At 41.7% G+C, this 13843-nt stretch overlaps 1 protein-coding gene across 5 annotated transcripts in view; it reads left to right on the forward strand.

Annotated features, from left to right (window-relative positions):
* The window catches only part of LOC121328671 (1-phosphatidylinositol 4,5-bisphosphate phosphodiesterase eta-2-like), a 112933-nt gene that overhangs the window by 74925 nt on the left and 24165 nt on the right, over nt 1-13843 (forward strand). For all 5 annotated transcript variants that reach the window (XM_041273594.1, XM_041273595.1, XM_041273597.1 and 2 more), the window contains exons 3-9: nt 408-554; nt 2640-2883; nt 3917-4046; nt 7397-7567; nt 10449-10542; nt 11426-11629; nt 11926-12046. In XM_041273594.1, the coding sequence (XP_041129528.1) occupies nt 408-554; nt 2640-2883; nt 3917-4046; nt 7397-7567; nt 10449-10542; nt 11426-11629; nt 11926-12046 (1111 nt within the window). The remainder of the gene's footprint in view (nt 1-407; nt 555-2639; nt 2884-3916; nt 4047-7396; nt 7568-10448; nt 10543-11425; nt 11630-11925; nt 12047-13843) is intronic.

Here is a 13843-nt window from a genome sequence, read left to right on the forward strand (position 1 = left end):
CTAGGTCACCTGATGTCTTTGCGAGCCATGCAAGAGTCAATGTGCAGAACTACTGAAGCCGTATGTGTCTGTACTCGTTGATCTGTCAGTTTTTAGTCTGTGCAGTGACCTTCAGCAGTGTGCGATCGGCCTTGGGACTTACACGCCAGATTGCTCTCTAATGCCCTTATTCTCTTGGGTCACAGAATTTCACCTCGTATTTCAGATTGATTTTGTTTTTCTTCTCCTAATACTTTTTTATTCTATTTTTTTTCTAATCTGGTGAAGTTGTTTTTGACATCTATTTTGGGAGGGTTGAATCCATGCTTAACAGAGACTCTGCTACCATAATGTGCATTCAGAGGAAGAGACAGAATCCTAGTTGACTACCTGCTAACATGCTTGCTTTTTCTCTTCTCCCCTGGCAGTGGAAAGATGCATGGGCGCCATGCAGACTGGCACTCAGATGGTGAAGCTGAGAGGCAGCTCCAAGGGGTTGGTCCGATTCTATTTCCTGGATGACCACAAATCCTGCATTCGCTGGCGGCCCTCCAGGAAAAACGAAAAAGCCAAAAGTAAGACGCTTCAAAGAGGCTAGGGATTGAATACCTGTTCTACCCATCTCTGAGTCTCCAGAAGTGTTCTGACTCCTGTTTGCTGATTGAGTACTGATGAGATCTCATTAGAGCACCAGTGCCTTACCAGACAATTAAGAGGATGTGTGCCTGCACAGTGTTTATAAGCAGCTCGGCTAATCTTAGACAGTTCAGATTCAGACAGGATCCTTCTTTCAAAGTAGCAGTGTGATATTAATTAGGGTTAGCAGGATATTGTTGAGAACTGGCAGGGAATTCATGAACATCTTGAGGGTTGGTTCACGTTGGCAAGCTGACATCCCTGCAGCATGTACTGTACATCAGGGTGGCCAATCACGGTCCTGGAGGAGCGTTCCACTCCTGGTCTTTGTTCCAACCCCGCTCGAACCCTTCATCCAGACCCTGAAGTAGTTAATTATATCATTTTACCTGTTAAGCTTGAAGTGCAGCGGCCCTCCAGGACTGTGATTGGCCACTCCTGCTGTACATTATAATTACTGGATTGTGATTATAATTACTGGATTAACTAATTGTATTAAACTCTACGCTATGGTGCATCCACTTAAATTAACTTGTCAGACAGTAGCAATCTCAGCTGAGATTAACAGGGTTTCTCAGTGGATGCTAAAGACGCGAGGTCAATGGGTCACTTAGTGTTTGCAATCCTTCAGAGATGCCAATGTATTTTTTTATGCCTAAGGGATTACCACTGTATTGTTGACATTGATTTGAGTCCTATGCTAATTAGACAGGAACTCGCCACAGGGAGCATTCTCCCGGTCCAGCAGTAGAATGGAGTGTGAGGCTAGTGGGATAGCTTTCAGTTTTGCTCCTGTTAATTGCTACCTGAGGGTTAGCAATTTGCATGTGTTTAGAGTCCTTTCAAAGTTAAATAAAAAATGAGGTGGCATTCTGCCATGTACCCCGTTTACCCTGCTAGTTAATAATCCTTAGAATAATCTTTATTTCTTATAGGACAATTCATACAACACATCTCTAATTAAAAGTTAGTCTTACATTTGTCTGGACTGCAACTAAATTTAAATAAGAACAATAAATGAATCGTTCAACTGACCTAGAAATATTTTAACTAAGGTGAAAATAGATTTTGTTTTTGTTTTTAATATTTAGTGCAAACTGAACAAAATATATATGTGATACCATACCAATTTTATATTAAATAGCATTCTTTGTGTGCAAGCGTTCTAAATTCTCACTAGACTAACATTTTCTATTTAGCAATTGATTGAAATTCACTCTTCTGCCCTGCTCAGTTAATCGGAGCAGGACATTAGGAAAGATGTTGTTTGTTTTGGCTCTGATCTGTTGTAAATGTGCCATGCAGTACTCTAGTGAACCAGCACCAGATTGCAGGCTTTATTATTTTACCCCAGGAGGAATCAAATCGACCAAAATGTGATAACTTTTCATTTTTTAGTACGATCTTCCTTGGAGAGCCGAGGAGATGAATAAAACAACATAATGCCTGTCAGTCACTAATCACAGATAGTAGTGAATGGCACCAAACTGAAGCAAAACACACAGATGGGTCTTCTATCAATATTAAAACCAGAAAATGACAATTTATTTTAATTATTTTAGCTTGCGGGGTTCATGTTAGAAATTCAGATTTTGGATTTGTTTGCGCAGATCTCTTTGAGCGTGTCAAGTTCTGATAGAGAACTCCGGTCCGACCAAACAACCTAGAATGTGTATCCTAAGAGATTCGCAGTCTGGCTGTACTAAATGTGAATGTGTAATATTTAGATTGATTAATGATTGAGGGAAAGACACACTTTCTTCATTTGCAACACTTTTTTTTCCCCCTTATTTGTGTTGTTCCAAGAAGTTTTGATGTTTTAGTGTGATACTGTGTGCTTGATAAATTCAAACGTGTTTTATTAAACCCTTGATGTACACCTCATTATCAAGGGGGCAATCGAAGGCAGCAACAATTAACTTTGTAAAATCAATGGCAAATAAAGAGACAAATCATTCAAATACCTTCTGCTTCCATGATCTTCTCAAACAAATCGGTCATGTTCACCGTTTCCTTGCTTCCAGTTTCCATAGATTCAATCCGGGAGGTGTGTGAAGGAAAGCAGTCTGAAATCTTCCAACGCTACTCCGATGTGAGCTTCGATCCCAACTGCTGCTTCAGTATCTACTATGGAGACCACATGCAGTCTCTGGATCTGGTGTCTTCCAGCGGGGAGGAAGCCAGGACGTGGATCACCGGGCTGAAATACCTGGTGGCTGGCATCAGCGACGAGGACAGCCTGGCGAAGAGGCAGAGGACTAGAGACCAATATCCTTTCTGTTATCCGTTGTTCACCCTGCATTGGAGCGTGTTGGGCTGCAGCAGCAGAGCGATGCAATGCACACCCAACTGTGTTGGTAGGTGTCTCTCGTCTATCCAGCGCCGTGTTTTACAGTACTTCACGGATGACTGGAAATATCATCTCTGTTTAGACAGCACAGTCCCCTTTTTAGCAACGAGTGCAAAGGCAAATTTTCTGAATCGTTACGCCTTGAGGTTAACATACTCCTGTCCAACTTGCTTTCATTGCAAACTGGGCCAATTGACTTCAGTTCAATTCAGTTTAAATTCAATTTTATTTTTATATAACGCCTTTTGCAACAAGTCACTACAAAACGCTTTACAAAGACAAAAACAAGACATATTACTGAACAGCAGTAAGCATTTAAAAAAAGAACAGCATAAAAACACAGACTATATAAGCTCTATTATAAAAAATATGATGTTAATCTAGATAATAAATAAATACAAAGAAAATGAATAAAAAACAGTGGGAACAATATGAGGGCAAGATAATATCGGCTCATCTGGATGAAAACGTCAGGCTAAGAAATTGATTTTTAGTCTAGACTTGAAGGCATTCATGGTGCTGATGCTTGCATTGCTTCCCCGAAGGCAATGCAAAACAATTGCCTGCCTGTAATGAGATTGCATGAAGTTGTGTGAGCAAGCCAAGGTGCTTCCCTGACAGATTTCTTTGGTCAGGTGTGTTTAAGTGCCATTGTGTTACTATCCCTGTACAAAAAGTGTTACTCTTCTTGAGTAGGAGAACACAAGGAAATTTCACGTATGCCCTTTTTAGCAATACGATTCAGAGCTATCTTGCAAAAGAGAATCACTAAATGTGCTCGTGTCCTCCAGACTTTTCTCTGAATTGAAATTCACATTCATCCCTTTCTGTCCTTCTTTAAGTGGCCCCGCATGTGTAGCGCTAGTTACTCGCATGCAGGTTTTAAATGGCCCAGAGTTTTAATTCAGCATCTAATGCGTTGTGTGCTTTGCTCCTTAACTCTGATGTAACGTGGCTGAAGCAGACTTTTACAGAGGCCGACAAAAATGGCGATGGCAGCTTGAGTATAAGCGAGGTCCTTCAGCTGATACACAAACTCAACGTCAACCTGCCCAGACAGAAAGTCAAGCAGATGTTTAAGGTAAGCGAGAGGCCAGTCTTGGATTTCATTTAGAAGAGAAAGTAGCGGCAGATGTCTTATTGTTTGTCACTATATCTATTTTACAATGTTTATCAGACGGAGTGACTTCAGTTTAGAATTGTTCTTGATATATATCTAGCTTTGAACTTGTCTGGGAAATCCTAATTGCCAGGACTTCCATTGAAATAATGAGACAATGTGACCTTTCAACTCTTGTCAACCCCACGCTACTATCTTTTTTTATGTGACGGCTTGAATGTATCACATGATTTGGAATGAGGAAGTCTTTTCAGTCGCAGAATTTAGGATGTGTAGAAGAGGGGTCTTCTGTTTTGAATTTGCAGACTGTACAAAAGTCCAGGTCTAAAGTACGCTCTGTCTGCTTTATGCTGGTAATTGGGCTTAAACACGGATGCGCATTGCTGTAATTGTTTTTGTGTTCACTCATCATGTCACAAGATGAGCATTACAAGCTAACGAAGCAAGCCTTGTAATACTCTTTGCCTCTGAGCTGGTTATTTATAGCGCGTCGTTCTGAGCTGTCCGAAACCCTCTTTCCATCCAGACTAGAGCTTCTGGTAATCACAAGAATTAAACTCTCTTAATTAGCAACAGGAACAAGGTGATGAATTTGGAAACAGAAACGTGAAGCTCTTGGTTTGCAATAATGAGATCTGCTATCGCAGAAGAGAGACGTGCATTCTGGTTAACAAAGCTGACATATGTAAAAGCTTACAGTTAAATGTCAGCTACTGAAACGATTACCGTCTCTTTATTTCAGTGGAAAAGAAAAATCTAGTCCGTTGCCACATTTGTTATAATTAGAACTCCGAGCCCTGCTAAAATGAATCTCTCCTGTAATTGCAGGTCCATATGGTTCCATTGGTGCAGATGGCCTCCCATTTAATAGGCACTAAGGACTTTGTTGCTCCTGTAATAATCCTGTGTTAATGCAGTTGAAGCGAGCCTGTGGTTTCTCTGATTGCCTGCCATGTCTCTGTTGTGTATGAGCAGCAGTAAGTGTACAGTCCAGTGTGAGCCACTGGGAGCATGTTGCTACTGTGCAGTGTGTGAGAGCTTCAACACAGTGCTCTGCTATTCAGTACTCCCTGTTCAGAGTCGTGTGTGCTGATATTCGACTGGGTTTACCGCAGCTTTTTTGAAACCCAAGGCAACTAGATTAGAGCCATACAGATGGATTACACTGGCGTACATCCCATTAAATCCTGTCCATTTCCTAAGTGCTCAACACGGGGAGAATCCTTTGTTGAAGCCTGTAGGTATACATGTATATGTCCTCAATTACAGCAGGGACCACTCGACCGAGTCAACTTTTTATACTGTTTTATTTTAATCTTGATATTTTGCTCTGTTCAGTAAATTATTTTTTATTGTTAAGCAGGGATTAAATGTGAGGGGAAAATGAAGTGATTTGCTTATTTATGGCGCTGTTCAGTTTGTGGAGTGCTTGGCTGTAATGAAATATGTTAGAATACCATTTTTATTTTTTATCTTGTGATGGATGGACGTTGATTCAGTTTGAGTCGCCTTGGCCATCGTAAAAGAGAAATTGTTCTTTACTTTAAGTAAATAAACAAATTTATTGATTTGAAATCTTGGCATGAAAAGTTAACCTCCAAGATGCACTGGGACCCTTGACTATAACCAGACTTGCCTGTTCACTCCATATTGCTTGCCCATTAAACTTGGGCATTCAACTTGAAAGACAACGTGTTTGCTCTGCATCCTGTGAATGTTCTACGTTGGAGACAAAGAACCCTAGCTGAGTTCTACAGTAGCCGTAACGAAGAGGCACGATTCTGTTCACTGTGTAATAGTTGAAAGCTCAGTCCGGGGGGGCTGTAAGGGGCAGGCACCAGGTGCTTATTTGTAATGTCTCGTGCTGTGTGTTTTCCTCGCTTTCATCAGTCGACTCGTCCACGGCCTGCCCTGTAACACTCAGCCGGGAAAGAAGGATTCGATTTATTTCCTAAAATCAAGGCGGAAATGTCGGGTCTCTGAGCTTGTGGGACGCACTCGATTTTTTTCTTTCTGTTTTTGAGTGTCTTCAGGCTGTGGGTTCCAGGTGAACAGCGTTTTATTATTTGGTGTGGTCTGTTCTTTCTCCTATGGCTGTCACTGCAGCTCCTGTCATTTTAAAAAGCGGATTCCCTGTAATATGTCGGCAGTGATATAGCAAGAGTGGAAATGGATTTCAAGTATAAATCTGGTTTGGCTTTCGTTCCCCCACCCCAATAAAAGTCTGCCCTTTCCTCTTTCAACGCCAAATGCTGCCAGTGTGAAAATTAAAATAAAATAAATAAGTGAATTAATAAAAGTCTAACTGAGAGATTGGAGCATAAATAAATTGTCGGGGTTTTTTTTACATAAATGCTTGCCTCTGTGTATTTTGTTAATTTGGAAATGGGGTTTAAAATAGCTTAGTTCTGCAGTTTCAGCCCTGCCTCAGACATGCTGTCTTGGTTGGTGTCTTCAATCGCAACCCTACCCTGATGGTCAGGACTTGGGTAAAAGGCCTCCAATAATGTGCTTGTTGCTGCTGGAAGTGGTGTGTGTCCTGTGTGATTCTCGAGTGCCTTTCTGTTTAGATTATTAAATTAAAATTCCAGATCGCCTTTGAGAGGACTCCTTAAGGCTGATGGTGGGGAACCATATTGGCATTGCACAGGCTTCAGTGCACTATGATTAATTTATGGGATCCGTGCACTGCGCAACGTTAATATGCTTCCCCAGCCTCGCTTCACCGCGGTAAGGCTTCTGGATATCAGGTTGGAGTTATTTTAAATAAGGATGTGGTTATTAACCCCAGTGCCCTAGCTCAGTTTCCATTCACAGCTCTGTTTTTGCTTTTCTGTAAATTGTGATCATTCATTGATTCCGCGTCTTGTAGATCTTGTTCGAATTCCTATTATTTCTATTGATTTAACACATTCACAAATTGCTTCGAGGTTAATTAGTTTCACAGTGCCTGTTGCAGTTCGCTCTGCACCAAGATACAGTAGTAGTAAACATAAAGAACAGTACTGTGACACTGCAGCAGGAATTTAATCAGTATTCTAGCAGTGTAAAATCTGTGAATCAAACACATAAATATAGCCACAGTATTTAGCATTTGTTGTAATCCATTTCCCTGGTTTCTCCAGCACAGCGTTCCTGCTGTGTTTTTCTGTTGCTGAATGCAACATTTTGATGTGATGTTTCTACCGATTTTGCTTGGCGCAGCTGATCATAAGGGAAGGTGGAGAAGTCTATTAGTTTATTAACTGCAGCTTTAAACTCCTGTATTTTTAACTGTGCCTTGGCGGTGAATCAGTATTTCTTGTTTCCAGGAAGCGGACACTGATGACAATCAAGGCACTCTGGGCTTTGAAGAGTTCTGCGCCTTTTACAAGATGATGTCAACACGGAGAGACCTCTACCTGCTTATGATCACCTATAGCAACCACAAGGACCACATGGACAGCGATGACCTCATCCGATTCCTGGAGATCGAACAGAAGGTGTGGGGCTGCGTGGAGGGTGTATGATATGAGCTGCCGAGCCACGTTGTTGGTTCATGGGGAACCATCAGAACCCCTCTACTTGCGGTTCTGGGATCAGTCGGCAAAATCTAAAAGCTAAATCTCTCTATTGCCACCACTAACGGGGCAGAGCACAAATTACTGATGGAGGGTTGGGCACCCTCTCCTAATCTGAAGGGATTTGTTGTTGTGATTAATTGCATTCCCGTGCATCCCCCTGGGAGTCCTGGTTTAATTCAGTGGGTGTAAAGGGTCAGTGCAGTCCGGCATGTTGGCTGATCGCTTTGTTTAGTATCCAAAGCCTTGCCGAGTTCTGAGGCCAAAGGTTAGAGCCTCCTGCACTGTACCAAGTTATATCAGTTGGGAATAAAGACAGAACTGCTAATAAATTATTCAGGGAGCAAAGAGTGACCTGAACTGCTTTTATCTGTCTCGATCCTAAACCTCCATCCTCGAGGAACAAGCAGTACTCCTCTGCCCATGCAGCTAATTTAGGAATTATTGAGTTTCTGTGAGTGCGATACTGTTTTTGGCAGTTTACTTGTAATAAAACATAATAATATAATTCATGTTTTCTTTGCAAATAGAGCTGAGCTAACTAACTCCTACAGAGGCTGGTTAAAGCTATTGCAGGTTTGAGGTTTCAAAATAGTTTATTGCTCTTCAGCATGTATCCATGTTGGCAGTTTTACTGAGCCTTTTACCATAATCAGTGCAGTGCTTGCATTTTTGTAGTTGGGTGCTGTGATATTTGGTAGCCCAACTACAGAGGATCAGTCCTCTCCTGGGTTTGCATTATCCTAAAGCAGTAGCAGGGTGCCACTAAAGAACCATGTAGTGCACACCCTTTGTGAATCCCATAAGCCACTGATTATTGACATGTGATATATTGCCCTTTTGTAGCGGTTCCTTTGGGGTATGGAAAGCAGAATGTATTGCTGGCCTGTCATTGATTTACAATTGGTATGTTTCCCTGAGACTTGAGTAATGCAATAAACCAAAGGCTAAACGCAATCGCTAAACCTCGGAGACCGCCGAGACGTTTCAATTAGCACTGTCACATTATAGCAACATAAAGGTTATTGTGATAGTACAGCAAGTACCCCTGGTGCTAATTCTGCCATTCTTGTCATACCACATCGTGAAGTGTGCTCAGTGATCCCGAGCTGAGAGCTACGTTCTGCTCCTTCGGGGCTAGCAGCTAAAAATAGGGGTGTGCTGCAGTTTACACCCCATAAATGCAGAGTTGTCTGCTCCTGAATTGGGAATTTCAAAAATTGTATAGAAAAAAAGGGGGAAAATTCTAAACAAACTAGTGCAATACATGAAAGAAACACCTCAAAACCCATCAATGAGATTACATGCATCAGAACGACTAGGGGCCCAGTACAGTTACAGAATACCAGCACCTGAAATGATTCCATTACAGATTTGATTTACAGGGAGTCTGTCCTGCAGATGAGAAGTCAGGTCTGCCAGGGCTGTGTCTGTGTTATCAGTACTGAAGCAGAGGGATGCATGAGACAGGAGCTTAGATTGCACCGGTCTGGTTAGTTACACAACCATGCACCCCGCTGTGGGGGACGACTAATTTAAAAGCACACTATCTTTTTATGTTCCCAGTGTTTTAGATCCTACTGCTTCAACTGACTGGCTGTTCCATGCATATATAAGTCTGTGTAAAAAAAGTGCTTCCTAACTTCTGTTCTAAAGTAACTTTTTTGCTCAGTTTCCATGTACGCCCCCTTGTTCTGTCTGTGCTTCTCTTTGAAGTAGGGTCTCGGGTTAACTTTGGTCACCGTTAGGTCACCCCACCTGTTTTATTTCCATGCAGTCAAACATAACAAGCGTGGCAGTCGTTGGGACCTGGAGGCTTGCTAGTCCTGGAGAGAGTCATTGATAATGCATGAACCAGTGCAAGTAATAATTATCTTATCTTTCATTAGGATTGTAATTCAAACATTGCGTTCCTAATTACAATCACCGCAAGTGTTTCACATTAGGGAAAGCAATTTAAAACTTGTCAGGGACCAGCTGTGATCATTTTAGCACTGCTTAAGACTGAACATTGAGCTTGGCAGCGTTTTATTGATTTATTCTTGTATTTGCATAAATATTTATAATAAAAGACAATCTCAAAATTTCTAAAGTGGAGGTATTTTTAATTTAGTCAACTTGAAACAGGTTAAACACGACCTATGAAGAAAGATTGAATATGAAATCAATTGGCCTGCGCTGTACACTTATTACTATGTAAACCACATATTTTGTTACAACGGTTAAACATTTGGGCAGAGTCCTAAGAGCTGTATTCATAAAGGGTGTTTACCAGGCATTTAACTGGAAAAGTTTTTTTGTTTGTTTTTAAGCATTTATCAGAATGTGGCCTCACTGCTGCTAGTGCACAGGTAAGAAGTGTTTCTGGGTTTCTGCGTCTGGTGAAAGTTAATGGAGGGGGTGCATTGCTGGCCTGAACGGTGTTACCCCAGGGTGGGAGCACCTGGGATAGCTACTTCCACTCAGCTGGCCCTTGGGTTTAGCACTGCAAACATATTGACCCTTGCTGGATTTTAGGCTGGGAGTGTGCCGCTATGCAACTAGACAGCTGGCCACGGACGAAGTCCCTCGGAGCAGCAAAAGAAACAGACACTGATTGACAGGATTAAGAATCGGATCGACCAATCAGCCAATTTAAAGTCAGGGCTACTGGGGCGGAAAATCCAATTCCAGGGACGAGGGGCAGCAGAAGTTGTACCAGAGAATGCTGGTAAATGGAATCAGCTTTGTTTGTTTCGCAGCTGTTGCAGTGTATTTACACAGATTTGTCTCTTTTTTTTTTGTTTTGTACTTTTTTTTCTAGATGGCTAACGTGACGAGGGAACATTGCATCGAAATTGTGAACAAGTTCGAACCTTGCCCGGAAAACCAAAAACAGGGTGTCCTGGGAATTGACGGTAAGCACCTGGGATAGAAGACTACATCTACTGTGCGCTTTAAACGGATTTTGCAGCAGTGTTTTACATTGCTTAAAGTCTGTGTGTTGCATGTATACTCTTGTGTTTATTCTCTCCATGAAGTTGCAAAGTAAATCAGATTTTTGAAACCACCAATTTCCGACATTTTTAGGTTGAATAGATTCAGGGCCAATGTCAGCATGCAAGTTACTAAACAAATAGTTTTTTTTTTAATTAATTTTTTTATTCCACAATCAACGATGGAGAACAGTGTGGGAGACATTTCTTTGTGTAAACGGCGCAGTCACTGATAACACTTTAGCTACACCAACTGCAGCTTAAATGACTTTCCTGTTCTTCATACAAAAGCTTTGACCCTCTGCATTGAGTTTGATATTACACTGCACTGCCAGCTACACCGGGGGGGGTTGAAATCAGTAGCTGATCAAGAGAAATAGCGAATTGTAATTTCCTTCCAGCCGCAGGCAGTTAGGAACAGGCTTTAGCAAGAGTTTATTTCATAGTGTAAAACACATTTTACAGGGCAGCAGGGGTCCTGTTGTAGATCGCTACTGTGCATATAAAAATCCCATTTATTTTCCCCCCCAACCGATATGTCTCTTCACTTGTTTTTACTTTTCTCTTCTGTACAGCAGAATGCGTGGTGTTTAATGGAGATGTCACTTATGCATTGGTTTCCTTTGCACGCCATTGCTTTGATATTTATAAATTCTGGTATATGAACGAATGCAAACCTGGTCTTTTTTCTTTTTTTTAAACCAGATTTTCGCTTTTGCTTGGAATATTTGCCCCAGTACTGCTTGTTTTATATAACTAACTCCTTCAAAATATGCCATTGTGTCATCTGTTTGCCGTGTTCCAGGCTTCACCAACTACATGCGCAGTCCAGCCGGAGATATTTTCAACCCTGAGCAGTATGAGGTGAATCAGGACATGAGTCAGCCCTTGTGTAACTACTTCATCGCATCCTCCCACAACACCTACCTGATGGGAGACCAGCTCATGTCCCAGTCCAGGGTAGACATGTATGCCTGGGTGCTGCAGGCAGGCTGCCGCTGTGTGGAAGGTGAGGGCAGTGTCACAGCAGTTAGTCCGCTCAGTATTCGTTTTATTGTTAGTAAGCAAGTAGGCAGGAGCAGCGGGAGTAGTTGTAAGCTGGACGGCACGTGCACTGCGTTCACCTGACGTACTCACGGCCACGTTGTTGGATCCTCAGCTCATGCTGATGCAATATAATATGTAGATATAACTTGTTGTAAGCCTAACTTATTGCATCTTATTTCACAAAAGGTGGCATTAGGTCATTTTTAGCCCATTTTTGTTTGTAAAAATGAAATCTTTGCCTTTTTTTTTCTTTGCAAGTTGACTGCTGGGACGGCCCAGATGGGGAACCGATTGTCCATCATGGTTACACTCTGACCTCCAAAATCCTGTTTAGAGACGTCATTGAGACCATCAACAAGAATGCCTTCGTAAAAAACCAGTAAGTGTGACGCTCCCAATTCTCCAGATCCATGGCAGTACATTCGAACAGTTACAACAATGTTACAAACTGCATACAGTCTGTGTGTATCTTTCCTGCAGTGGGCTACTCTTTGTCTGTAAAGAGATTAACATTGTAATTTCAGTGGTATGTCTGGAGCCGTGATTGATGTCCTGAGTAAATGTTGATGAGTGTTGTTGCCCGCCTTATGCTGACCTTAATCCTCCTGGCAGTGATCCACAATGCACTGCAGCAAGGGAGGCTGCAGCCAATCGGAGGAGGCTCTTCACTCCCCGCTTGTTCTGCTCATGTTAATGTCCAGGACTGTTCCCGTTGGATACTCCCTTTTTAATTCTGTTGATTTGCTTTAAAAGCAGTCGTTCTTTATGAAAGAGCCTTGCTTCATTAAAGTAATGTAGGTTAGGACAGGCGTGACCAGGGGCTTCTGGTTTTCATTTCCGCCAGAGTTTTCAATTACTTAATTGAACCAGTTATTTTCTTAAAACATTTTTTTCCTGGTCTTTAGCTATGGGTGATTTAACGATAACTAGCAGGATTGTGGCTTTCCAAGATCAGGCTTGGCCAACTTTTATTCATAGAACTTTTGAACCGGTCCTAAGAATGTATTGTTATTATTATTTTTTTTAAAGCCACCAACCACTGCCCTTGTCCTATATTAGTCCAAAGGCATTGTTTTATGTTTGGACTCCAGAGGCAGCTGACCTCATAACCACTGTACTGCAGCAAGCAGGGACTGGGCTCGGGTGTGCTCCTGCTGCTTTGGTCTGTATTTGGATCAAGGCCATTGGAATAATACTGCATACAGCATTACTGCACTTCCAGGAGCTCTACAGCTTCCAAGTGAAGCCTCAGTTTGGTTTAAGAGATTAACCAGTGCAGTGGTTACTTAAAACTGAAGAACTAGCATGAGCCCATGAGCCAAAATATGCCTTGAATTATTTTAGGATTTGTACAGTGTTACATGCTTACATAATTTCTGTCCGTCTCTATCCCAATAAGGTACAAAATAAACACGCTAGGCAGCTTTGTTAGGTAACGCATGCCTTTTGAAAGAGTCTGGTAATGATTTAATCAGGGTTGGGAAACTTTTGTAATACCAGCTTCTTGATTAATCGTTTGATTAGTCCTGGTTCTTGCAAGAGACATGTTGACTCTCCTCGTAAACAAAGGCGTGATCTACTCGACCACCCAATTGCGTGCTGTGAAAAGATGTTAATTAGACTGACACTGCTGGTAATAAAACGCCTTTACCCAGGGTATGCGGAGAGAGAGTGCAAGTTGCTGTTGAAGCCATCGGATATCTGTGTTTGTAGACATGTTTTTAACGCAAAAGAACATTCAAATAAATGCAGTATGTATTTAGAGTCACGTTTTGCTAAGACAGTCTTCATTTGTCAGGTATGCCTCCTGCAAGGAGGGTGGCCAGCCCCATTCTGTAGACCATTTGGCATGCTCATAAATCAAAACGCAGACGTGAAGCAATTCTTTAGCAGGTCTGTTTAAACAAACAAATAAATAAATAATCAGGGGAAAATAATGCATAAAGAAGCAAAGAGCTGGGGTGACGGTCTGTGCCATTCTTTACTGATGTTTTTGATACACACTGTCCCCCATAACCGCACAGATTCAAACTATTTTTCTATTACAATTAAAATGCATTTCTTGCTACTAGACTCTGTCCTTTAAGTCCTGATTTCAGTGAAGGACTGAAGCAAATTCTGAATGTGTTCTGAAGTATAAAAATAGCAAGTTGCACACACCAGGGATGAAAATAAG

The sequence above is a fragment of the Polyodon spathula genome, chromosome 16 (genome assembly GCF_017654505.1).
Source record: "Polyodon spathula isolate WHYD16114869_AA chromosome 16, ASM1765450v1, whole genome shotgun sequence".
Lineage (NCBI taxonomy): Eukaryota > Metazoa > Chordata > Actinopteri > Acipenseriformes > Polyodontidae > Polyodon > Polyodon spathula.